General features: G+C 36.7%; 1 protein-coding gene across 1 annotated transcript; it reads right to left on the bottom strand.

Annotated features, from left to right (window-relative positions):
- Positions 1-14: 14 nt before the first annotated feature.
- Positions 15-27,702, bottom strand: SAV1 (salvador family WW domain containing protein 1). The gene is made up of 5 exons (XM_061157397.1): positions 27,355-27,702; positions 24,674-25,117; positions 12,976-13,246; positions 10,055-10,198; positions 15-1,631 (listed from the first exon to the last, which is right to left on the bottom strand). The coding sequence occupies exons 1-5, from the start codon at positions 27,446-27,448 to the stop codon at positions 1,430-1,432; spliced, it is 1,155 nt and encodes a 384-aa protein (XP_061013380.1). The 5' UTR covers positions 27,449-27,702; the 3' UTR covers positions 15-1,429.

Genomic DNA, 27,702 nt, shown 5'->3' with positions numbered 1-27,702 from the left:
GATGGATAAGTATGTTAGAGTTCATAAGATATATAAGCTCACATCTTAGCAAAGTTTGATCACATGGCCTATGAAATAACTTTTCCCATTGATAAAATTCCACTGGCCTATTTTCATTTTGGATACCCCTTTCATTCTGCTTCCTTTGCCTATGGGCCTGCTGAATGGAAAAGTAGAATATTTATAAGCATTATGTATAAACATGGACTCAAATGCAACACATTTAGTTTCCACAAAAATATATTTAATAAGCTTGTTATATAAAATCAAACAACTAACATTTTCAACATTTTATCAATAACTCATATTCACTGATATCTAACTAGGAGTACTTTATATTTTGAAAGATTACCTAAACTAAAAAATTATTTACATATTTACAACCCATGTAAATACAACTGAACAGCTATTTCAGCAAGTGCTGAAATTCACAGAATTGTAGAGATTTATAGGCTAGCTGTGCCATAAATTTGCCTGCAGTCAAATGTACTGTGCTAGTTATGAACAGTGTCTTAATAACTACTAAATCAAAAGGAAAATAAGTTGGGAGGAAAATGCCAGGTTTTAAACTTCTGTGACAAACTTGGAAGATAAAAAATATGTAAAGTCAATTTAATGACCAAGATTTCTTAATGAATCCCTGATTGTCATTTTTGGCAGCTCAACCCAGTCGTTTAGGATGGCAACGTGCCGTGCTGTTGGGAAGTGACCTCAGTCTCATCAGAACCATGTTGCTAAATGCCATAAGAGCCCTGGCCCAAAGGAAGGAAGTAACGTTAGCAACCCTTGAGTACTGTACACAGCGTTCCCACACAGGCTGGAGCCTTTGACCTAAATTTATTCCTGAAATGTTACAGACCCTTCACCCTTTCAACACCAAAAAAATACTTTTCCAACATGTTTTAAAACAGTTCTTTACATTTGGGGGCAGGGAGGAGGAATAACCCTATATATTATATATAAAAATGTATCACAATAAAGGTTCCAAGTCATTTTGTTTTGAACTACACGTGGTAATATTTAAACCAATTCCAGACAATATTCCACACTACAGCAGTAAACGCTTTTTAAATACTGCATACGTTATCTCTTACTCTGTTTTTTAAAGAAAGGTACTACTATTGTGACAGTTTACCAATGATCATTTCCTATTTAATATCTGGTTAAATGACATTTGTCTCCATCAAGAATATGCAAAGCAGTTTTCAGATATACAGCATTTAGAGTGTCATTGTTGGCCCTTAAAATGATAAACTCATTTTTTTCTCAATAAAATAATATTTTTAATAACAAAATACATATAAAATTAGAATTTTATAATTTCCAAAAAGTAAGCTGCCTTTATTAACCAAAGTATTTGCAGTTTTTTAATCTGTGAAAATATTTTAAAGCCCTTATAAAACTTAAATTTTGTTTTTAAAAAATTAACTTAAAAATTCTTGCCATGTTGCTGGGCATACCACTGCTGTCTCTGCTTACGATTTTCCAACTCCGTGAGAAGAGCCTGTCTGTAGGCTTCATACATTTTAACAATCTGTTCCAGTTCTTTCATGAAAAGCAACTTTAGCATTCCCTGGTATGTGTCCAGGTCAGCCAGCTGAAAGAGTTCCCACTTCAGAATGTGGTCATATCTGTTTTAAAACACAATCAGACATATGTTCACACCATACACATAAATATATATTTACATTAGTAAACTGGTCTATTTTATAAGTATCAATTTTATTATAGTTAATAAACCATAAACTTCAATTTAAAATAACCAAGTTATTATCTGCTAGTTAAATACACTACTTTTTAGGAAGAGGAAAAATCTGCTATTATTACTTCATTTCAATTTCAATTTAAAAATACCTATTTTGTTCATCTTATATATCAGTTATTCTAATATTAACACTAGGTAATAGTGAACACCGATTTCAAATCACTGTGGTTCTGTAATTTTGAAGAACATATTTCATGCTGTTCGTAAGTTCATCCAAAGTTAACTGTCAGGAAGGTAAGAATACTTTAGACCACACTGTCCCTCAAAGAACAATACACAAAAACAGGCAAGATCATTTGTGTCATTAGTGTTGATAAAGCTTTTTGAGGTATACTGTTCACTATAGCAAACAAGGAACTAAGCAGGTAAACAAATGAAAAGGAACCATCATTTGTGGGCTGCATAATCCTGAGGCTGAGTATACACTATTACAAACAACAACAACAACAGAAAAAAACAGAAAAACTCAAGCCAAAAGGAAAGAACAGCTCTTTTCGAATGAGAATAAACAGATGTAGAAGACTGCACGATATGGGAATGGACTCGTTTAAGTTTACATTTATATACATTTTAGAAGGCTTTTAGTCCCTTTTCAATGGTAAGTACATCACATACTGAGACGAAGTATACAACAATCTACTAAAGTGGTAATTTACACTTTGCATTGAAAGGGACCTGAAGACAGCATTCTAATCCAATCATTTTATTTTATGGATGAAACCTAAAGAGGGGTGTGTGTATATATATATATTGCAAAACTGTTCAGTGACTAAAAGATCAGAAAGGTAGAAAACTATAGGGACCAAGATGTATGAGAGTAATAGTTCTGAATGATTAATACCTATTAAGACTAGAAAAAAAACTTGAACTAGAGCAAGGCATATACCTATATATTATGTTTCTCAAATCATACTGCAAAACAGACATAATAGGAAGAACTTGAACTGTAAATTCTAGTAAATTTATTCTTAATAATTTATAATATTTCCTACCCAATGATTCCTTGGTAACTAATTTATCATCTTATTCCAAGGGGATCATGTAGTATTTTTTTTAAAAAGGGAAATAGCAAACAAATGTAGAGCAGCCACTATGAGCCACATACTGTGCTTGGCATGCTGACATACATTTCTGTACAACTTGGGTATGTGTACCAGAATACCAGAAGCACAAAATCACAAGGTAAATATAGTTTGGACCCCAAATGTATTAATTTAATTACTTAATGAGTACTGCAAATTTACTAACAGATAAACTTAGCAGAAAGCTTTATATTCTCTTTAGAGGGAAACTCCAACTATTTGCCAAATTGGGAGACATACTACAAAAAATACTGAGTCTCCATGAAGAAATGGTTGTAAGGTGTTTCCTAGAACCTCTGCCATTCAGATAGCTTAAGATTTTACATATTTGTTTGAAACAAATTCATAATTCCTAACAACAACAAAAACCCTTAATCTCCTGAAGTCTGAATTTCATAGCTAAGGGGCATTTCAGCAATGTCTACTGATTCAAGATGCTAAAATTTATGCCAGGTGAACTATAAGCATGTTAAAGCTCATTTATCATCTGGATACTTTATAGCAAGAAAAAGAAGGGAGAAGAATAAATATAGTAATATTAGAAAATATCAAACTTGTTTTTAAGACATGTTTGGGCTTCCCTGGTGGCTCGGTGGTAAAGGACCCACCTGCCAATGGAGGTGATGTGGGTTTGATCCCTAGGTTGGGAAGATCCCCTGGAGAAGGAAATGGCAACCCACTTAAGTACTCTTGTCTAGGAAATCCAATGGACAGAAGAGCCTGGCAGGCTATAGTCTATGGAGTCGTAAAAGAGTCAGACCCAATTCTGCAACTAAACAATATCATTCTGTATACACATTCAAGTTTTTAAAAAGAAAAAAGCTTCAGATAACTTTCTGACTTCCCAATCACAGCATTTGGCATCAAGAATTGGATTTTGTGTAGAAGCAAGAAAATCAGAGTATTTAGTGAAAATACTCTGGGGAAGAGGAAAAAGCACTCTAAGGAAAACTATAAATGATAAGAGTATGCAATCTGTTAATTTCCATTCCAAATCCTTGCCCCTACTATTTCTGTATAGTGACTTCCCTTCTGCCTATGCCCACTATTTAATTTTTTAAAGAAAACAAACAAACAAAATGTATGTAATTCCCATTCTTCTTAATAAGCCAAATAACCTGCTTCAGTTTAACTTTTGGCCACTATATACAGGTAAATCATTCAGAAAGTAGGATGTAAACTACTCCAGTATCCTTTTCTTTTGCTATATTTTACCTACATCAGTATTCTATTCAAACAGTACTATAAATAACCTATATACACAAACAGCAATTGCTGTAATGCTACCAAAAAACCTTGCTCACACTCCAGTGGATGCTGCCTTCGGAGCCCAAAAAGTACTGCTATTCCCAGCCCCAGGTATCATATGTAGCCCAAGTTCCCTGTGCCTGTCTTATGTAACAGTATGCCCACTCTGCCTTTCCTCCTATACCCAGAAGTAAGTCAACAGTTATACTGCAGGATCATAGACACAGGAATAAAATAGAGTCTGTGCCACAAACTATTGGGGACTGGGGTGGGGGGGGGGCAGAGGGGCGGGGGCGTGTGAGGAATAATGGAAAGTAAACATGTTCCTGATGTTCTTTTTCTTGTTAAAGATTAAATCTTTTAGTATTCTCCTATAGTTCAACTTGCTGACAATTACATGATACATTACAGACTTCTATGACCAAACTTAGAAACTTAACTTTACTAAAACCAATAAATAATTAGAATATTATCTGTTTTAAGCCGGTTCTAGAAGTATATACAAACATTACTTTGATAAGTTACTGCTAGAGATAGAATTAAAGCACCTTAGAAAGCTATATGATGTCCATTGTTTGGTAAACAAGAAGAAACAAGCTAATTTTAAAACCTCTTGGATGAGATAAGTAATAGATTCTCCATTATCTAATTCATAGATAACAACTCACCTTTTGTTGACAGACAATATTAACCACTTCTAATCCTCTTCACAGACAAAAATTTAGTATCAACTAAAAGGTTTCTAGACCTCTTGTTTTAAGCAGTAAAGGAGTACTTTCTCCTTTACTGCTTAAACAGGACTTAAAAATAAACTCTTCTCACTGGCCCATTCCGATCTATTTGGAAAAAACTGAAGTGGTAAATTTCCTACAGTTTTATAGCTAGTTCAAAGAACCAGAGTTGAAAGAAACTATAACCTTTGGAAGTCGTTTTTTTTTTTTCCTTCTTTTTTTCATAAGAACCAAAGCATTCCATTTAAGTACTATCTTTTTCCCCTCAAAAGGAAAGCTTTTTAGTTATTTCTAACAATTGCTATAGAGTAGAAATAACAATATAGAAAGAGTAACCCCACTCTTATCAACTCCCAGAAACAACAAAGGTCAACAGGCACATCTTCTTCCAAACTTATGGAAACAGAAATGTATGTACATGTTACATATGACTTAGAATCGGCATATGAACAAAGGCTTTACACAGCAGTGTATCAAGTGCTATCAAGACTGAAAGAAGGGAAAAAGGGAAGACAAGTCTGCTCTCTCTCCTCATCCCATTCCTATACTATATAGATTATAAGATAAAGAGGCTTCTGGAGGTGAGCTCAGACACCAAACCTTGCTTAACTTCTATGGATAAATGTCTACAGAATTTCAAATCAATTAAAAACCAGACTTCTGACAAACACTGTTTATACGTTGTAGAATAATATCTATAATTAGAACCTATTTAAAAATTACACTTAACAAGGCTTAAATTTGACTTACGGAGGAAAAAACTGATCCTTTTAGACCACAACCTTCAAATAGCATCTTACCTCTCTGCATAAGGCCACAGATCAACAGCCATGAATTTACAGACTGAGAAGATGGAAATGGATGTAAGGGAATGTTTATGTTGACCAAGAATAAATAATTCATAGTAAATGACCACCCCAACCAGTAACACTGAAGAAGCTGAAGGTGAACAGTTCTATGAAGACCTACAAGACCTTCTAGAAATAACACCTAAAAAAGATGTCCTTTTCATTATAGGGGACTGGAATGCAAAAGTAGGAAGTCAACAAACTCCTGGAGTAACAGGCAAATTTGGCCTTGGAGTACAGAATGAAGCAGCACAAAGGCTAATAGAGTTCTGCCAAAAGAACGCACTGGTCATAGCAAACACCCTCTTCCAACAACACAGAAGACTCTACACATGGACATCACCAGATGGTCGACACCAAAATCAGATTGATTATATTCTTTGCACCCAAAGATGGAGAAGCTCTATACAGTCAGCAAAAACAAGACTGGGAGCTGACTGTGGCTCAGATCATGAATTCCTTTTTGCCAAATTCAGACGTAAATTGAAGAAAGTAGGGAAAACCACTAGATCATTCAGGTATGACCTAAATCAAATCCCTTGTGATTATACAGTGGAAGTGAGAAATAGATTTAAGGGACTAGATCTGACAGACAGAGAGCCTGATGAACTATGGATGGAGGTTCGTGACATTGTACAGGTCACAGGAATCAAGACCATCCCCAAGAAAAAGAAATGCAAAAAAGCAAAATGGTTGTCTCCAGAGGAGACCTTACAAATGGCTGTGAAAAGAAGAGAAGCGAAAAGCAAAGGGGGAAAAGGAAAGATAAACCCATTTGAATGCAGAGTTCCAAAGAATAGCAAGGAGAAATAAGAAAGCCTTCCTTAGCGATCAATACAAAGAAATAGAGGAAAACAATAGAATGGGAAAGACTAGAGATCTCTTCAAGAAAATCAGAGATACCAAGGGAATATTTTATGCAAAGATGGGCTCAATAAAAGACAGAAATGGTAGGGACCTAACAGAAGCAGAAGATATTAAGAAGAGGTGGCAAGAATATACAAAAGAACTATACAAAAAAGATCTTCACGACCCAGATAGTCACGATGGTGTAATCACTCACCTAGAGCCAGACATCCTGGAATGTGAAGTCAGGTGGGCATTAGGAAGCATCACTATGAACAAAGCTAGTGGATGTGATGGAATTCCAGTTGAGCTATTTCAAATCCTGAAAGATGATGCTGTTAAAGTGCTGCACTCAATATGCCAGCAAATTTGGAAAACTCGGCAGTGGCCACAGGACTGGAAACAGTCAGTTTTCATTCCAATCCCAAAGAAAGGATATGCCAAAGAATGCTCAAACTACCGCACAACTGCACTCATCTCACACACTAGTAAAGTAATACTCAAAATTCTCCAAGCCAGGCTTCAGCAATACATGAACCGTGAACTTCCAGATGTTCAAGCTGGTTTTAGAAACAGTAGAGGAATCAGAGATCAAATTGCCAGCATCCACGGGATCATCGAAAAAGCAAGAGAGTTCCAGAAAAACATCTGTTTCTGCTTTATTGACTATGCCAAAGCCTTTGACTGTGTGGATCCATAATAAACTGTGGAAAATTCTGAAAGAGATGGGAATACCAGATCACCTGACCTGCCTCCTGAGAAATCTATATGCAGGTCAGGAAGCAACAGTTAGAACTGGACATGGAACAACAGACTGGTTCCAAATAGGAAAAGGAGTACGTCAAGGCTGTAAATTGTCACCCTACTTATTTAACTTACATGCAGAGTACATCATAAGAAACGCTGGGCTGGAGGAAGCACAAGCTGGAATCAAGATTGCCAGAAGAAATATCAATAACCTCAGATATGCAGATGACAACAACCTTATGGCAGAAAGAGAAGAAGAACTAAAGAGCCTCTTGATGAAAGTGAAAGAGGAGAGTGAAAAAGTTGGCTTAAAGCACAACATTCAGAAAATGAAGATCATGGCATCCGGTCCCATCACTTCATGGCAAATAGATAGGGAAACAGTGGAAACAGTGGCAGACTTTATTTTTCTGGGCTCCAAAATCACTGCAGATGGTGACTGCAGCCATGAAATTAAAAGACGCTTACTCCTTGGAAGGAAAGTTATGACCAACCTAGACAGCATATTAAAAAGCAGAGACATTACTTTGCCAACAAAGGTCCATCTTGTCAAGGCTATGGTTTTTCCAGTGGTCATGTACGGATGTGAGATTTGGACTATAAATAAAGCTGAGCGCTGAAGAATTGATGCTTTTGAACTGTGGTGTTGGAGAAGACTCTTGAAAGTCCCTTGGACTGCAAGGAGATCCAACCAGTCCATCCTAAAGATCAGTCCTGGGTGTTCATTGGAAGGACTGATGTTGAAGCTGAAACTCCAATCCTGTGGCCACCTGATGCGAAGAGCTGACTCATTGGAAAAGACCCTGATGCTGGGAAAGATTGAGGCCAGGAGGAGAAGGGGACGACAGATGATGAGATGGTTGGATGGCATCACCGACTCGATGTATATGGGTTTGGGTGGACTCCGGGAGTTGGTGATGGACAGGGAGGCCTGGTGTGCTGCGGTTCATGGGGTCGCAGAGAGTCAGCCACGACTGAGCGACTGAACTGAACTGAATTCCAAATTCATTGTATAATCATTCTAATTATCCTAAATTTTCTAAACTCCTCTTTGGCCTATTTTATGCTGATAGTTTGGTTTCTGAAATGCAAAAGAGTAAGGCTACAAAATATTACCTTATATAATTGTCAACAGCTCTACACATGCAATTATTATGTGTAAAATACCTAGCAAAGTACCAGAAATTGAATAGGTACTTAGTAAATGATAATAATTATTAAATAAGAAAATAATAATGACAAAAGTTAAGAGTATGAACTTTGGAATTAGAGATAAAGGTTTGAAATCTACCACTCAATATGTGTTTGATCTTAGCAAAGACTAAGTTATTTTCAGCTATAAAATAGGTTTTGGGAAGATTATATGAGAGAACATATCTGAAAGTTTAGCACAGTATGGTTCAGGAAACACTGTATTATCAGTAACTATTTATAATACTTTCAAACATCCCCTTTTCTGAAATCACAGCACTTTGTATATATCAGTCACTGATCTTTATCACACTGGATTATTGATCTGAGTGCTTCTGTTTTCCAGGGGAGCTCTCTGAGGCAAACATTTCATTTATTCATGATTATACTGAACAGTGCCTCGTGTGCTCAGTCACTTCCAAGTCTTTGGGACTTCATGGACCACTGCCCATTAGGCTTCTCTGTCCATGGAAATTTTCCCAGCAAGAATACTGGAATGGGTTGCCATACCCTCCTCCAGGGGATCTTCCTGACCCAGGGATCAAACCCACATATCTTGCATTTCCTGCATCAGCAAGCAGATTCTTTACCACTGCACCACCTGGGAAGCCCTGAACATTGCCTACTACCCAACAAATATCCTCAATGAGCCTAGCAAACTCATAGCCATCTTTAAAAACTAGCCCCATATATTTTCCTTTTGGGGGCATCTTTCCTTGCTCACTCATAATAATGTGAAACTATTACTAAGGCTTACTCAAGTCAGCTGCTGTACCATTTTGCGTAATCACTTAAGCTTCACCACATCAAGTAAGGTAGATAAAATTACTATCCCCTATGTTTCAGTAGAGCAAAAACACTTAGAACTAAGTTCAGTAACTTGCCCAAGGTCACTCAGTTAGTAGATAATGGAGACAGAAATCACACTTTCCTTCCAGATAGTTTCCTTCCTGACTGATCTTAACCACTATCCTATACCTTTAGTGCAAAAGTAACAGTCATCATTTACTAAGAGTTCTTTTAATGTGCAAGACACTAAAATATGTGTGACACATATTTTAGATGCATTATTTTATTGAATACTTAATAACCTTAAGAGTAGATACTATTACTATCTCCAATTAACAGAGGACAAAACTAAGTTAAGCACCCTGCCCGGAGTAACAAAGCTAAGGTATCAGTGAACACAAATCATCTCATCCCAGAACCTGAGTCACCACACATAATATTTCCTCAACACCCTTGTGTCCTGCTTGGTTTCACCTGTGTACCTAGGACTTACCCAGGTCCTTCCTTTTATCACTTATTTGCAAGTTATCCTACCCATATGAGAATGTAAGCTTTTCACTGCATCTCTATGTAATAGCTCAGGTCTGCACATTAACAGAAAGTGAAGATGCAATAAATGTTTGTAAAACTTCTATTTCTAATCAATGACTTTTAAACTTTATAAGCTGTGATATCCCTTTTTTGAATAAAAGCCCAATATCATTAAGAGAATAAAACACTGTGTGCTGTGTGGTTTAAGCAGCCCAGAGACTCCCTTCAGCCTTCCACTCATGCCTCAACAAAAATCTGTGCTGTAAATTCACTTACTTCACAGGGGCTCGAGCATAAACCTGAAGCCAGTCAGGAATTTCTGCAGTATGATACGGATTTGCAGGTACCAGAAGGGACTGATTTCTCTCGGCTTGCTGTGGCTGGTATGTAACAGGAGGAGGTTGATCATACCGAGGCACACTAAGAAGACAGAACAAACATTCATCAGGATGACGGCCTCAACAGAAGAGGAAGTGTGAGAATCCTGACTGTTTTTCAAAGTGCCTCTTGCCCACACTTCTACCACCTCTTTTTTTAAAACTATACTATAGGAGAAGTAAAATTCACCTTCTCTTGGAAACTTATAGGTCATTAGTGATATATAGAGAACTAAGCTAATCTTTACATATTTTTAAGAGGTTTCTTCTGGCTGATATTTATTCCTTTCAAGGGCAACTTCAAAGGAGGCTATAAAAAAATTCAGAGCAAAGTTATAACCTTTATAAGGAGGCTTAAAACTAGAATCATAAATTTTAGTAATAACTAAGTAATTAGCTATAAATTTATATTGGAAAAGGTGATAATTTTTCTCAAAATAAGAATGGATATTTTCTTTCTCCTTTAGGTTGAAAAGGGGGTATGGAATAGATGTTAAAGTAGTAATGAGTACTGTGCTTGAACTAGCCACCTAACTATACCACTTCCTTTCCACTTTTACCACCTTACAAGAGCATAAGGGAGTTAGAGCTGATTAGAGCCTGTTTTAAATCAGAGACTTTAAAATAAAAAAGGCCACATTTTCAATTATTTCTAACAGCCTATAAGTGTTGGGGGAAGGAGGGAGAACAGCAAGGTGGGGTGAAAGCTGTTCATGGGAAAATGCTAAGGAAAGCTTGAAGGTTCAAGGAACCACTTGAAGGTTAAAGACTGAATTCTGAGAGACCAAACTGGCCTATTCCAGACTTGGAGACAAAACTGGAAGAGCCTACCTCCAAAAAATCGTTTATGTGTATATCAGAAAAGGTCATTCCAGTACTAAACTAGGACTAAAGTGTGTGCTGGATTACACTGTAGTTAACAATTTAAAGATCAATGTGCAAATGGTACTGAATTTTATCTTCAACTCTTTCATAAATAGGTGCAAAGTGAAATATTCCTTGATAGCACAGTTGGACGGGAAAGAACAGAAGTGGGAAAGAACTGAGGCTTTGAAGTCAAACTGGCCACTTACAAGTTGTATGAATGTAGATGAATACTGCTTCTCTTCTCTAAACTTTAGCCTCCTGATTTGTAAAACTGGAATAAATTCATACCAGAGATGACTGTTCTAAGGATTAAATGGCCTAGTATAATGAAGAGTTATGTATAAGGATTAGCATAATACAGACAATCAAATAGCTACTAATACTACCTATCTCAGATTAAAGGTGTTTACTCTCTCCTTTTTAAAGTCTACAGAGCTGCTGAGAAAGGCAAACTATAAAACTGCTTTGTAAACTATTAAATTCTACAATGTAAGATTAATGATGACAAACAGAAAACTAAGCTCACTATACACGCAAACCTTTCTATGGACCAGAAAGTCTGCCATTCGGTGACAGCAAATTGTAACCACATTTTGCTGTCTTTTTTTTTTTTTTGCAGGGGAGGGGAGGGCATTTCTATCATTTTCTATCATTTATTCATTCAATGTCTACCTGTGTGAATTTCTGTGTTTGGTGCTGGGGACACAGCAGTAAATAAGTGGGACTCATCCCTGCCCTTGGGTAAGAATTGTGATCAGTTGGATGGACAACTGACAAATCAGCCCCATGTCACAGGCCTGAAAATGGAAGCCAAGGAGAGTAGCAGCAGCCTGCCTGAGATGGTGGTGAAAGCAGGCAGAGGGGCCAGAGCCCAGCGAATGCAGAGTAGTTAATCTGGCTCTTCTGAAGGGACGACAACTTCACTTGTTCAATAAACACTGAGTGCGTGCCACTAAATGGAATCACTGGAAAAAAACTGCTTTTCAAAGTTGAATTAATAAATCCAAACATGTAAAATAATTAAAACAACACAATAATGATAAAGCTTAGTTTTCTGGGTGATAATATTAAAATGTATTTTCAAAATAATTTAAATGGTTCTAAAAAATGCAAAAGTATGCTCTAACCAAACATCTGTGCTATGCTAGATGATATTAAGCAACAGCTATCAACATGCTGATGATATTCTACCCATTTTTAATTTTACGGCTCAGTTCTTAAGAGCTCAATGTCGTTAACTGCAAACATTTCCAATCTCATACTAAACATTTTATGTACTTTGAAATCCAGTGTCTATTTTACATGTATAATGCATCTCAACTTGGATTAATCATATTTCAAGTGCTCAACAGCCATATCTGACAACTGGCTACAGAATTCAAAGGCTAGAAGTCTGGCTATCAATGAAATCTACTGATAGGCCAGCATCAGTCAGAATAACCCAAAGGATCACTGGCTATATTTATCAAACAGATCTGAGATGTTCTGTACAGTTTCAATTTTTGCTTTCTTACCTGGCAACAGTTAAGAAACAGAACATAAAATATCCGTAAATTTAATAAACAACAAGACATCATTATAATTCAAAAGTATATTCTACACATTCAAAGGTAGGTCTGTATTTTTAAAGAAATTTAAATGTAAAAAGATGAGAATTTTATTTATTTCAATCTCTGGGTATCTTTAATAAAAACATTCTGGCATATTAAAGCAGAACCTGATCATAAGAATATTGATCCTGTTTTTGAGGTTTATTTTTAAAGTTTTTTAATTATTAAAGTCATTCATTACTAAATATAAGTCCAGAAGTTGTGAAAGATAAAGTTTTCAAATCAAACATCAGGATACCTTTCTCACTGATGAAAATGTAAGTTTAAAATCTAACATTAAAAAAAAAAAAATCTAACATTAGACAGTCTCCAAACAAAAGGGTTAAAACAGTCAATACTCTACCTTGGAGCACAAGGATGCCTATACTGAGCCTTTTTATTCGTGTGATCTACATAATAGGTTCCAAATTCTGAAGATTCAACGCGTTCCCATCCGGGAGGAAGTCCTTCTCGCTCAAGAGGGTGGCTCCAATGAGTTGTATTTGTGTTGTGATCTATGTAATATTTCCTCCCTCTCATTGTCCAGTCCACAGACCAGCCAGGAGGAAGGGGTAAATCTTCAGAACCATGGTTAGCTAAATTTCCTAATGATGTAGCAGCAACTCTCCCAATACCTGAGAGGAAAAACAGAAGAAACAGAACAATTATTATAGCTAAAAGATATATACCATATGAAAAACTCAAAACTATCCAAATTATACTCTCCCATTAAAAATCATGATTTTTACTGTTACAAATAAAAATTTTTCTTAAAACTAGACAATGTTACTGTTATTTAATTACAAAAGGAGAAAAAAAAACTAGAATCTATGAAATTAGGCTCTTTTGGTTGATGCTTCCATCACCAGATCATACAAAATAAAACTAATTGAGCATGTATACTGCTAAAGGAAAGTGAGGAAAAGAAAAATTCATCTCATTCAAGAGTTAAGATTTGACATTTCATCTAAAATAGCAAAAATGAACTTGTAAAACTATTCCTAGTTTGTAATTTCTTAAAAATAGTATGGCTAAAAAAAAAATCTGGCTGTACCATAAAACTACTAAGGAAGTCTACCAAGTATAAGGTAAACATACAAAATCAATGAAATATTTTTATATTAATAATTGAAAACAAATTATACCACTTATAACAGCTCCAAAAATTTAAATATTTACATATCAATCTAACAAAAAATTGCAGGCTCTGTATGCTGACAACTACAAAACAGTGATGAAAGAAATGAAATGGATGTGGTCAAGATGGTGGAGTAGGAAGACCCTGAACTCATTTCCCATGGGCACACCAAAAATACGACTATTAATATTTACAGAGCAACTACTGATGAGAACAACCAGAATCTAGCAGAAAAGATCTTCTACAACTAAAAATATAAAGAAGGAACCACAACAAGATGGGAAGGAAAGGTGGAAATGCAATATAGTCAAGACCCTTACCCCCAGGTGGGCAACCCACAAACAGGAGAATTGTAACTGTAGAGATTCTCCCCAAGGGGCAAGGGATCTGAATCCCACATCAGGCTTCCTCACCAGGAAGACAAGTCCCCAGAACTTCTGGCTTTGTAGGCCAGCAGTGCTCTCTTTCAGGTGAACCAGTGGGCTCTAAGAAATAGACTCCACTCTTAAATGGTGCACACAAAATCTCACACACTCTGGGACCCAGGACAAAAGCAATAATTTGAAAGGAGCATGGGTCAGACCCACAAGCTAATTTTGGGGAGTCTCCCAGAGAGGTAGGAGGAAACTGGGGACACACACACTTGTGGCAGATGTTTCAGGAGTTTGTTCTATCTCAAGGCCACTGGTGCTGCCAAGTGTCATTTTGGAATCTTCCTTTTAACTTATTAGCAAAAGGACCTGGGCCGTGCACACCAGTCTATGGGCACCAGTACTGGGACACCTCAGGCCAGGTCAAGCAACTAGCCCAGCTGCCCCACTCACCAGCAGGCCAGCTGCCTTAAGACCTCTTGAGCCCTGAGTCTCGCCACGACATGTCTCTGTCCAGCAGAGGGCTTAGGACCCAGGCCCACACACCAGTATACAAGCACTAGTCCTGGAATCCCCAGCAGTGGCAGCATCGGAACCTGGCTCCACCCACCAGTGGGCTGGCACTAGCCTCAGGACCAGCCTCACCCACCATCACTTTGAGATATAACACTATAAACCTCCCAGGAGATAAAATAGGCAATACATTCTTCAACATAAGTTGTAGCAGTCTTTTCTTAGCTCAGTCTCCTAAAGCCAAAAAAAAAAAAAATAAAAGCAAAAATAAATGGGACCTGATCAAACTTGAAAGCTTTTGCACAGCAAAGGAAACGATGAACACAATGAAAATAACCCCATAGAACAGAAAATATTTGCAAATGCTGCAATCAACAAGGAGTTAATATCCAAAACATACAAACAATGGATACAACTCAGTATTAAAACAAACAACCCAACCAAAAAATGGACAGAAGACCTAAACAGACATTTCTCCAAAAGACATTCAGATGGCCAACAGGCACATGAAAAGATGCTCAATATCGCTATTCGTTAGAGAAATGAAAATCAAAACTACAATGAGGTATCAATTCACACTGGCCAGAATCATCATTTCAAAGTCCCTAAACAGTAAGTGCTGGAAAGGATGTGGAGAAAAGGGAACTCTCTTACACTGCTGGGACTGTAAACTGATGCAGCCACTAAGGAAAACAGAACGGAGGTTCCTTAAAAAAATAAAAATATAATTGCCATATAATCCAGTAATCCCATTCCTGGGCATATACCTGGAAAAGGGGAAAACTCTAACTGGAAAAGTACAAGCACCACAATGTTCACAGCAGCACTATTTATAATTCTCAACATGGAAGCGACCCACGTGTCCATCAATAGACAACTGGCTTCAAAAGATACGGTGTGTGTGTGTATACATACATATGTGTACATGCATAAGGTGTGTATAAATGTATAAAACACACACAATGGAAAGTTATTTAACACAAAAAAGGATGAAATATTTCCATTTACAGCAACACATGGATGGACCTACAGAATATCATGTTTAGCGAAGTCAGTCAGAAAGAGAAAGACAAATACTATATGATGTCATTTATTTGTGGAATCTAAAAATAATACAAATGAATCTACACACAAAACCGAAACAGACCCACAAACATAGAAAACAAACTTATGTTTACCAAAAAGGGAGAAGAGGGAAAAACTAGGAGTATGGGATTAACAGACACAAACTATTATACATAAAATAGATGAGCAAGAAGGATTTACTATAGCACAGCCAATTATGGCTCAGTGGTAAAGAATCCGCCTGCCAGTGCAGGAGACATGGGTTCAGTTCCTGGGTTGGGAAGATCCCCTGGAGAAGGAAATGGCAATTCACTCCAGAATTCTTGCCTGGGAAATCCCACCGACAGAGAAGCCTGAAGGGCTACAGTCTAAGGGTCGCAAGAGTCAGACATGACTTAGTGACTACACAGCAACAACAGGGAGTCATACCAGTGTCTTGTAATGACCTATAAGGGAACACAACTGCAGAAAACAAATTACTATGCCATACTCCTGAAAGCAACACAATACTGTAAATCAACTGTATTTCAAAAAAAAAATAAATAAATAAGAGAGAGGTAAAATCCCTAGATCTAATATATATACACCAAGACTGCCAAAAGCAGATGGGCTAGAAGAACAGTAAAGAAAGAAGTGGAAATAAGAACAGAATACTGTGAAAAACTACACAGCCCAACACACTACCCTGGTAACTTTTCCTTTTCCCTACTCAATCCCCTACCTCTCTAGCAACTACGGCAGCCAATTTCAAATAACTGGCAGAGAAAAACCCAAATTATCCAATAACATATAATAAGGACAGCACAACATCAATCTCTGTAAGAAAAATTGAAGAGGCAAAAAGGCGCAAAACTGATTAAAAAGAACATTCAAAAAAATGTTGAACCAAAGCACAGAAAAAAATGAAATTAAATATTCTGCCACTGCCATAAGCTAAAAAAAGAATGAAGCAATCAACTCCCTGAAGGAAGATCAAAAAGAAGAAAAACAAGAGCCCAAAAAAACAGATGCTAAAAAAAACAGAGATATAATAGATGTGCTTAGGGAAAGAATGATGAAGACAAAAACTGGAAGAATAAGAATAAATATGCAGTGTTCGTTACAGTAAGAAAGCTGGCAACTCTTAACCAAGTGCTTAAGGTTAACATCATCAATAATGTCATAAAGAGATCATGTATCTCCTTTATATGATATGATGAAGACACTTCACCTCTGGTATTCTTTTTATAAACCAATACGCCCAGTCTAATCATGAGAAAAACATCAGACAAAATGCAAATCGAGGGACAGTCTACAAAACATCTAACAAGTATTTCTCAAAACTGTCCAGGTCATTAAGTACAAGAAAAGACTAAGTAGTTGTTCTAGACCAAAGAACATTAAGGAGATATGACAAGTAAATGTAACTGGGTACTCTGCATTGGATCCTGTAACAGAAAATGAACATTCATGAAAAAACTGGTGAAATTCAAATAAAACGTGTTGTTTTATTTCTTAAAAATTCTTGAGTTCAAAAATTCTTGAGTTCATGAAGATACTAAAAAGAAAAACTTATTGGTTGCCTCCAGAGGTAGTTAGGCAATTATTATGAAAAACAGTAAGCAAAGGGAAAGGTCTAGCATGTGTCCTGTCTTATACAAATTGCCAAAATATTAACAAAGGAAACCAAATAATTAAGAAAAGTTCTTCACTATAGAACTCTTCCTTACAGAAATCCAACTAATAAAGAAATGACAACATTAGAATATCACTACTTGCAACATCTAATGAAATATTGGATCTAGCCAATAATCAATACTGGTTTCCAAATCACTAGGTGAAAAGCTGACAGAATATCATGATGGATGAATTGGGATGGCATCTGATCCCATGATCAATTTTCACATCACAAAAAGAGAAATCAGTCATTATGTGTCTCTGGATCTGATGCAACAGAATACATAACATCGCCTATGAAGTACTCTGGCAGAAAGGAAAATGCAAGAAAGAAAACAAAATCACTCTTGCTGAGTACCCTTTGGGAAGAAAATCATATATTTCTAAAACATATGGTGACTATAAGACAAAACAAAAAAAAAAAAAAGAAAAAAAAAAAAAAAAAAGACAAAACAAAGCTAACAAGCCTTCTGGTGAAGCTGACTTTGGCTTCTGCCATTTGCAACTGGACATTTAGTAAGTGTAGCTTAAGCAACTTCAGTACTTAAAGAGAAAACATTTAAACAGAAAAGAAATAAGCCAACGTGTTAAAGACATGCACATAGGAAATATCTACAATCATGCTGTTTAAGCATGCAATAGCTTTACACTTTCGCAAATTTCCATCACTGAAGATGCTGCAGTACTAGTCACAACCAAGGATAGCAATTTTCAGAAAGAATTATAGACTCATTAGAAAAGACCCTGATGCTGGGAAAGACTGAGGGCAGGAGGAAAAAGGGGCAACAGAGGATGAGATGGTTGGATGGCATCATCAACACAATGGACATGAGTTTGAGCAAACTCCAAGAGATAGTGAAGGACAGGGAGGCCTGGTATGCTGCAGTTTATGCGGTCATAAAGAGTGGGACACAACTTAGCAGCTTAACAACAACACAGTCAATTCAATGTATTCAAACTGAGTTATTGATAAGAACCATAACATTATGACCCAAAAGAAGTCCCCCTGGAACTATATACAATGTATATATAATGCATATTATATATACATAGAGAGAGAACTATATAAATAGATTTCTAAATGATGCATTAAAAACAAAAAGCTATTATAGTAATTAAAAACCATACAGGCTTAGAGAGTACTAAAGTCTGTGACAGTTTCATTCAGTCAATCCTAATTTCTATATACTGAACTTACCTAAATCTAGAAACACATGCACTGTTAACATGTAAACAACAGTAGGTACCAAAAACCAGATTTTAAACTATGATAAACTTGAAATTCGTATTTAGAAGAAACACAAAGACCTCCCTATAAAACTTCTTGTGTCCAGCAACTAAACCTTGACAGGTTGATAAGGGAGCCACGAAGTCCATAAAGTCCCAAATAGGCTCATCAGCTTTGCCAATACCATGTGAAACCATGATTCCTAACCTTTTAGGAGCTATCTATAAACAGTTTTAGTTTCATGACAATCCCCCACTCCTACTTTCTGAAGCTGCCATATGCACTAAAATTTTTTCAAACTATTATTTGCATAATCCTATAAAACCTATTGGGAGATGAATGCACAGTACAAAAGGACTGGAAATCACCTATCTAAAACATAAAACATTATCAATAATATCTGTAGCTCTGTGCCTGTGGTCAGTTGCATCCAAGTCTTTGTGACCCCATTGACTGTAGCCTGCCAGGCTCCTCTGTCCATGAGATTTTTCAGGCAAGAAAACTGGAGGGGGTTGCCATTTTTCACTTCAGGGGATCTGACCCAGGGATTGAACCCGTGTCTCCTGCATCTCATGCACTGGCAGGCAGATTCTTAACCACTGAGCCACCTGGAAATCCGTAATAAGTCTGCTTAGTCACTCAGTCGTGTTCAGACTTTGAAATCCTTTGGATTATAGCCCACCAGGCTCCTGTGTTCATGGGATTTTTCAGGCAAGAATACTGGAGTGGGTTGCCATTTTCTTCTCCAGGGATCTTTGGGAAGATACCCTGGATCTTAGTAATAAGTCTAGCAGACACTAAAAAAAAAAGGCTATCTCAAGCTCTAACACACCAGACCTCCACACTTAAGTTCAGCTAGAAAGCTGAAACTTCGATAATCAAATATGCCAAATATGGAAAAAGCATAGAAGAGCACATAACATTCTTACCAAAAACATGAACTACCAATTATAAATGTCTACTCTGTTCCTGGTCTTTTCCATATGTACTATTTCAAACTCAATCAGCTCTCTGAGACAGAGGTATGATTATCAATTTACAGATGAGGAAACAAAGGTTCAAGTAAGTTACATTACCAAAGGCCATACAGATGGTGTAAGGTCAAATGACAAATCTATTTCCTACCACATAACCATACCACAAAAGGTCAACCATATTCTTCAAAGAAAAATATGACTGTCGCTAGTAAAAGAAAATGCAATCTGTAATTCTGAACTTGTTTCTGAGCTATAAGAAAAAAAAATAGTTCTCCATAATTTCAATTAGTCTGAGAAAAAAGTGAATTCATAATCTTTAAAATAACTTTCATTTGCAGGAATTAATTGCACAAGCACCTTCCACTTATATAAAATAAACTAAAACATTAATACGCTAAATACATAATTTCCCAAAGACACCGATAAAATATTACTTCGTCTCTCCACAAAGTTTTCACTAGATATCCCTCCAAAGAACTTAATGTCTCACAACTGGGCAGATATCTGCAAGATCTGCCCTTACGGACAAGCTCAAAAACTCTAGCTTCTTAATGCTAAAGTAATTACAAAAAATAAAACGGAATCTGGAATCCTAATGAAGGATACGAGCTCCAAGATAATACTAAACATTACAACCCATGTTATAATCAAGATGTTGATAAAAAATTATACGGATTAAACAAAGCCAAGTGCCTTTTTCCTTCTCTCCAAATAACTACAAGTAAAACTGTGCCCCTAAGGATTATTACCACATCCTCAAAAGAAGATTAGGGTTAACTAATAATTATGCATTTCCTGGAGTAAACACAACTCCAGTATTTTGTTTGGTAAAGCCTGGCCCTTTTTAATTGGATGTTTATAACTTGATTTCTTTAGCTGTTTTTAAAAATAATATTTAAAATTTTGATACTTAAAATTGCATAGAACTAAATTATTTAGGCACAAAACAAAGGAATTCAATTTGCCTTTAGTATTCCAACTAAAGACTTCCTGTTAACAGCAGAATTTCTTTCTTTGGCACATACGGTAACTGCCTGACTGGTATGTAGGCCAAAATGTTAAAGGTCAAATTTCACAGCTAAATGTAGAACATTCTAGGCCCTAAAACCCTTTAAGATATTATACAACTTGTTTTTTTGTACTTCTGCTAACTACAATAAGATGAAATTAACCCTTGAGACAAGGTGTTTCCTAAAAGTTTAATAACTAATGGTATTACTACTCTCAGAACTTCCATGGTGGCTCAGATGGTCAAGTCACAAAACTATTTTCTTCCATACCTTTTTTATGCTTATTACATTAGTAACAGCAACCAAAATTTAAAACCTGTGAAAATAAATCTGTCTAGAACACATCCTTACTCTCCCACAAACTTACTTTCTCCTTTCCATTCATTCAAATTTCTTGAACTCTCTCCAGCATATGAAAATACAGTAAGTTTCAAGTCTTTTCAAGATGAATTCAAGAAATTTCCAGCTGCTGTCTCATATTCAGACTTTTTCCCTCTGGAAAAGACAGCTATTAGGCTTTTCTATTGGGTTAATAATTGGTTATTAATCCTCCCCTGCCACTTAAGAGACTCCTGCAAAGTAGTATCATTTTTATCTCTAAAAGGTATAATATTAATCTTATTGCCCTGGTATAAATTAATGTTAAGTGAAATTTCTTAAGCATGTACCACTGCTGCAATTAATACAAATCTTTTTTTAAATAACATTCTTTAATTTGAAAAAATATCCAATTAACTTTTATTTATTTCTAAAATATGATTGGAAAAAGTTGTTTTAAAGTCTGTCATTAAAATTACAAGAACTGTATCAGATTGCATAAGTAGGATCCTAAGACAGGATCAGTAGAAATTAGTTTTTACAGTACTTACTCGATACTTTTCAAATCAGAATTTTAAAATATTTTACACTGGTATCAGATTTTAACTTGGTATTATTAATTTCTTCATACTTTAGGCATAAAAGTGTCATGAGCTATCAGTGATGTCTGCAACATAAATATATACGGGAAAGGTAAATGTGAAGAACAATAATCTTTATTAATGACAAACTGATTGCTATAAGCTATTATTCCCAGTACAGACTTGAAATCTGTGGATCCATTCACTTATTCAACCATTTAGTTTTACAGCACCTCTTATACAGCCAGGTGCTTTGCTAATCCTATCTGACTTTCTTTTCCCTTCATCCCTCAATAACCATCAGTGGCAAAGGCCATCCAATGCAGATGTGTCCCACTTCTCCCCTTTCCAAATGATCCCAGACTAGGTCAGATCCTCACCAACATTTAAAATACTGGGACTTCCCTGAAGGTCTTAGTGGCTAAGACTCCCAAGGCAGAGGACCAGGGTTCAATCCTTGATCAGGGACCTAGATCTCACATGCCACAACTTAAAGAGTTCTCATGGTGCAACTGACATCCAGTGCAAATAATTAAAATATTAACCGTAAGACATGTACCAAATGGAAAATTAAGGGGCACCAAAACACCACATAAATAGTGCTTAACATTAAGAAACTCATTCAAGTAAAAAAGCAGGTATAAGAAACTGTATTGGGTATAATCACAACACTGTTTAAAAAACAAAGTCATGCAAAAAGATGAACAAAATAACTAAATACAAAGAACTTCTGGTATAATGAGTGCTTTACCTTTACTTTTCTGCATTTTGCAAATTTCCTATAACAAGCAGGTATTACTCTAAAAAATTTATAAAAATGAACTTTATTTTTAAAACTCACTACTGGATAACAAACTATTTTAAGATTAAAAACTACACGACATTCAGTTCAGTTCAGCCGCTCAGTCATGTCTGACTCTTTGCAACCCCATGGACTACGGCATGCCAGGCCTCCCTGTCCATCAACAATTCCCGGAGCTTACTCAAACTTATGTCCATCGAGTCAGTGATGCCAACCATCTCATCTTATGTTGTCCCCTTCTTCTCCCACCTTCAATCTTTCCCAACATCAGGGTCTTTTCGAATGAGTCAGCTCTTTGCATCAGGTGGCCAAAGTATTGGAGTTTCAGTTTCAACATCAGTCCTTCCAGTGAATATTCAGAACTGATTTCCTTTAGGACGGACTGGTTGGATGGATCTCCTTGCAGTCCAAGGCACTCTCAAGCATCTTCTCCAACACCACAGTTCAAAAGCATCAATTCTTCGGCACTCAGCTTTCTTTACAGTCCAACTCTCATATCCAAACATACTACTGGAAAAACCATAGCTTTAACCAGACAGACCTTTGTCGGCAAAGTAATGTCTCTGCTTTTTAATATGCTGTCTAGGTTGGTCATAGCTTTCCTTTCAAGGAGCAAGCGTCTTTTAATTTCATGGCTACAGTCACCATCTGCAGTGATTTTGGAGTCCCCCAAAATAGTCACGGTTTCCATTGTTTCCCCATCTATTTGCCATGAAATGATGGGACTGGATGCCATGACTTTAAGTTTTCTGAATGTGGATATTAGAAATAGCCAAAATAAGCACTAAAGTATGCAACTGTCAATCCTTTAACCTAGAAGCACTTTTTACAAAACAGGTACTCACCTATTTTCACTGCAGTATTTCTATGTCTAGAAAACCTCTCCTCTTCAGTATCCCAATGAGACCTGAATGTCAGCTTTCATTAAATAAGGTGCTCCTGCCACCTATTCCAGACTATTCTTCAATTTTCAAAACTTAAGTGATTTATTTTCTCCTGAACTTGTAATTAAATCTCATTTTTCCTTCAAATGCATCATAAGTTTGCACTTTGTCTCTAACACCACTGGTACCTGAGGTCCTCTTTCCTCTAGCAATCTATTCCGAATACAACTAGTAAACTAATATTTCAACACTGCTTTCATAAAATTAAAATCTCGTCCTTTTGAAATCTGCAACGGCTTCTGCTTGACCTGAGTTTAAATTGTATAGCCTGCTGTTGCATCATTAATCTCTTTTCCACCTTATTCAAACTTATTCCAACTTATTTCTTCAAACTAGACAGAACTACACAGTTCCCTGGATTTACATATCTGCTGTTTTCAGATTTTTCACCTACCATGTCCTTTCTATGTCTCCTGTCAATCTGAAGTCCAAGCTCAAAGAAAACAGTTCAGATCCCACCTCTTCCACGAACCATTCTCTATGCATTCTAGCCTATGCTGATCTCTCTTCTGACTCCCCTTAAACAAAGTGCAACAACTAACTCGTCTGTGATCATTTGGCATATATGAGTTTTGTTCTCCCAATTAAGGTATCAGAACACAGATACCAAAAGGGAAAATACTAGACATATTAATACTAAATGAATGAAGTGTAAATGTATCAGATATGTTTCACTTTTATCCTGCCGAAGTGTAAAGCCTACAACTTACTAGGAAAAAAATCAGACGAAAAAGTGTGATTTTTCAGCTTGCTTCAGTTTACCTAGTGTAATCTAGTACTTTAGGAATAAAGTAGAACTGTGCATTTTACCTCTCTTCTGCTCCCTGTACTATGTCCCAAAGTCAGCAAACACAGAAAGCAGAATTTAAAAAATTATATGGAAAATATTTTTCCCCATTGCAAAAAGAACAAAAGGACACAACACACAATCAACCATTTGACAATAAGCCTTTTTAAACCAGGGAAATAATTATTTAACTACAAAAACAGGTCTGTTAAAAACAAAATAGAGCAAGTTCTAGCTAAGCTATGATGCAGTTGCCCATAGTATCACCTACTGTGCCCAATTCTTCCTATTTGCCTTTGCTTTCCCAGGTTTAAGTCCAGTTTCTCTGAAGTTGTAACCATCCCATTCTACCAAATCTAAACCTAGAGTCAATCCAACTATAGACATTAAAATCTCTAAGTTTTCAAAGTTCATACTGCCTAGATAGCCTTCAGATATGTACCAAGCTTTTATAAAATAAGTTAAATAGATGAGTTAATGGACATAAACTTCTTTCCCTCAGTGCAGGTGAATAATTATTTGCAAGCTGGCTTAGCAAGACTAGCAAAACAGAGTAGTAGTTCTCTAGGAGTATCTGTTGGCTTTCCAAGAAAATCCAGAAAACATCATCTTAATGAAGTGTTAATAAATCGAAATATACAAACTAATGTCATATTTATAATTTTAAGTTACCTGAAGCATGCCTCCCCTGATTCTGTGGCATTCTTTGGAAGAGATCATGGTTGTATTCATAATACCTATAGTCTTCATGTGCACGATCTCCAAGTGGGCGCCTCCTCTGACCATCAAAATAATTATCTGAATAATAATATCGGGAACCAGAGTCTCCATTTTCGGGAGCAAAGTTAACTTCTGTTAAAAATGACTGAGAAGAGCCATATTCCCTAGGGACATCTGCTAGACTCCTGGCAAGGTAAGAAGGTGCAGATAATCTGTTGCTTTCTCTTCTCATCATTTCATGAGGTGTTCTTTGAATTGGAGTTCTAAGGAAACTATGGTTTCTTGAAACTACTCCATCTCCAGAAGCTGAAAAGGCATTAGCACTTGAATCTGGAAGACAGATATCAGTTCGTCTTGGAATTGTTGGACCGTGCCGGATAAAAGAAGGCATAAGATCTATAATAAAACAAAAGAATAAAATGACTAGTAAGTAATATGCTTTTCCAAAGTTGTTTATTTACATCTTATCCCAAAATGAAAAATTTCAATGGACTTAAAACTTTAGCAAAGTATCTGGGTATTTTAAATTGAGGCTGATTGCCATATTCCTACTCAACTGAATTTATAATTTGTATGAATGTGTTATAAGTATGCTCTACCAGAATCAAACATATTCTGCATACTACCAAACATAATATGATGAAACATCACTAAGTTTAACTACAAAATACATATTAATGAAATACTCATGAATAAACATATAAAAATAGTAAACAATCTAACAAATGGATACAGTTACCAGCATAATTTAACATAAGTTTGTTTTGCCAATTTTACTTCATTTCCAAAATTCCCCAAACTCTTCTTTAAGTAAAACACAATTTAAAAAATGAAACAGAACATAATGCTGTTCTCAAACATGTAAAGGTGAATTCCTTTAAAAAAAAAAAAAAAATTATTAACCTGGCATTCTACTCTTGGAATTATGTAGCAATAGTACAATACTCAAAAAACAGAAAAACTAAAAATTAAGCTATGAAAATTAAAAAAAAATTTTTTTTAATCTTATTTCAAAAAGACACACAAATGTTGAATCAGTTCAAAAACAAATTTAAAAAAAACGCCAAGTCTAAAATCATGGCTCCTTTAAGAACAATTATAATTCAAAACAGAAGAAAATGGCAATGGCTTTAAGGATACAGTACTTCTGAATATAAAACTTAAATAAATACCTTAAGCATTCCTAGTTAGAAAGCACACACCTTTAAAACAAGAAGAAAGCTGGATCTGGAGACCATTTATTAGTTCACTAAGTAGACAGTATCAGAGGGCACACATATTAATATGCAACAGAAGCCAAGCAGACAAAAACTAGTATCCGAATAAACAAGGTTCAACATTTGATGAAATTAAAACAAAATACTATATATCAAAAGTTATTTGCTAAAAGGTGTGGCAAACATATTTCATGATTTTAAGGAATGTTGAATAACACTGTTTATCTGAAGCTAACTGCAAGTTAACCTAAACTTGGCCAAAATCCTGAGACTACATAAATGAAAAATAAACTATTAAAAAAAGTTTTTAAAAATCAAGTTTCAGGTTACTGATGTACCCATCCGATCTGTTCTGTAAGAAAGCACTGCAAATACAAGGATAAATCTGGAAGGTTGATGATGTGGTTATAATGGAAAAACATGCTCTCCACCCCTTCTTGTGCGATCTTGGGCAAATATTACTAGGAACCTCTATGAAAAGCTTTCCCAATTACAATATGAGGTAATGCCTAAGTCACAAAGTCACCAGCTTCCAAGAAGGAAACTTACACAAAGGGCCCAGCATTCAGTATGAACACCAAAAAAATTGCTCCTTACCTCACAAATGTTCTGAACACACAAGCAAGAATTAAAAATTCAAAAGATTCAGTCGGAAAATTAGAGTCAAATACTTAAATAGAAAATAAGTGAAGTGCCAGCTAAATGCACTCCATTAAAAAATGTTTACAAACACACACACAACTTTTTTCGTAATTTCCCCAAAAGTATGATGGAAATTATTTTGAGTCTTTGGCGGATTTCTAGGGGGTTTTATTTGAAGAAATTCTCATGAACACAGCCAAACACATATAATTTTTGGCTCTTCAACCCTGAGATCTACAGTTGACGAGGCATTTTAGGCAGCAGCTACAACAGCGACGGTCAGCTTTCACCTCCGGACGTCATCATCCAACAGCTGGACTAAGAATTCTACTCAAGCGTTCGCACAACTTCGAGCAGGGCGAGTGACACTCGCAATGTTTGCAAACACAATGCAAATCTCGACGTAACAAGAGGAAAACATGTGCCCCAGTGTAATCCCTTTAATTCCTACAGAACCAGGGGATGAGCAATTTGTTTCCTAAAGAACATTTTTCTTCCAGTTCTCAAAACCAACAACATAGTTTCAAGAAGGGAAGTCTGTGGATTTTGAGGGGCGGGGCGGGGGGAGACGGAGATGGACTAACTTAAGTTTTTTACTCTTTATCAGCTTTCAAACAACGAACATCACTCCAGGCATTAAAAAAAAAAAAAAAAAATTCACAGAGGCCAAAAGGAAAGAGAAGCCGCGGGGAGCGGCGTCGGACACCCAGCCCGGGTCCCCCGCAGCCCGCGGCCGCCCAGGCCAGGTGTGGGCGCACCCCGCCCGACACTCACTCCGCAGCAGAGGCGACGTCTCCTTCTTCACGTACTTCCCCTGCACCTCGGCCGGCTTGGACACTTCGTTTTTGGTTTTCTTTCGGGACAGCATCCTTGACCACAAGGCCCCAGGCCACGCCAAGCAGCCGCCCTAAGGCTCCGCGCCGGGCGCCGGGCGTCCCCGCCGCCACCTTCGCCGGCGCCGCCGCCTCCTTCCCTCCCGTGCCGCCGCCGCCGCCGCCGCCGCCGCCTCTCCGCAGCCCGGGGTTGCCCACAAGGACTGCCGCATGTTCGGGGCGCTAAGCGCGCCGGTCACCGCTCAAGCGCTTGTCAGTTCCTTCCCGGAAGTCTGCCGGCTCCGCGTCG

The sequence above is a fragment of the Dama dama genome, chromosome 12 (assembly GCF_033118175.1).
Source record: "Dama dama isolate Ldn47 chromosome 12, ASM3311817v1, whole genome shotgun sequence".
Classification (NCBI taxonomy): Eukaryota; Metazoa; Chordata; class Mammalia; order Artiodactyla; family Cervidae; genus Dama; species Dama dama.
Note: the sequence above shows the minus strand (reverse complement) of the source record. Positions and strands in the feature narration are given on the sequence as shown.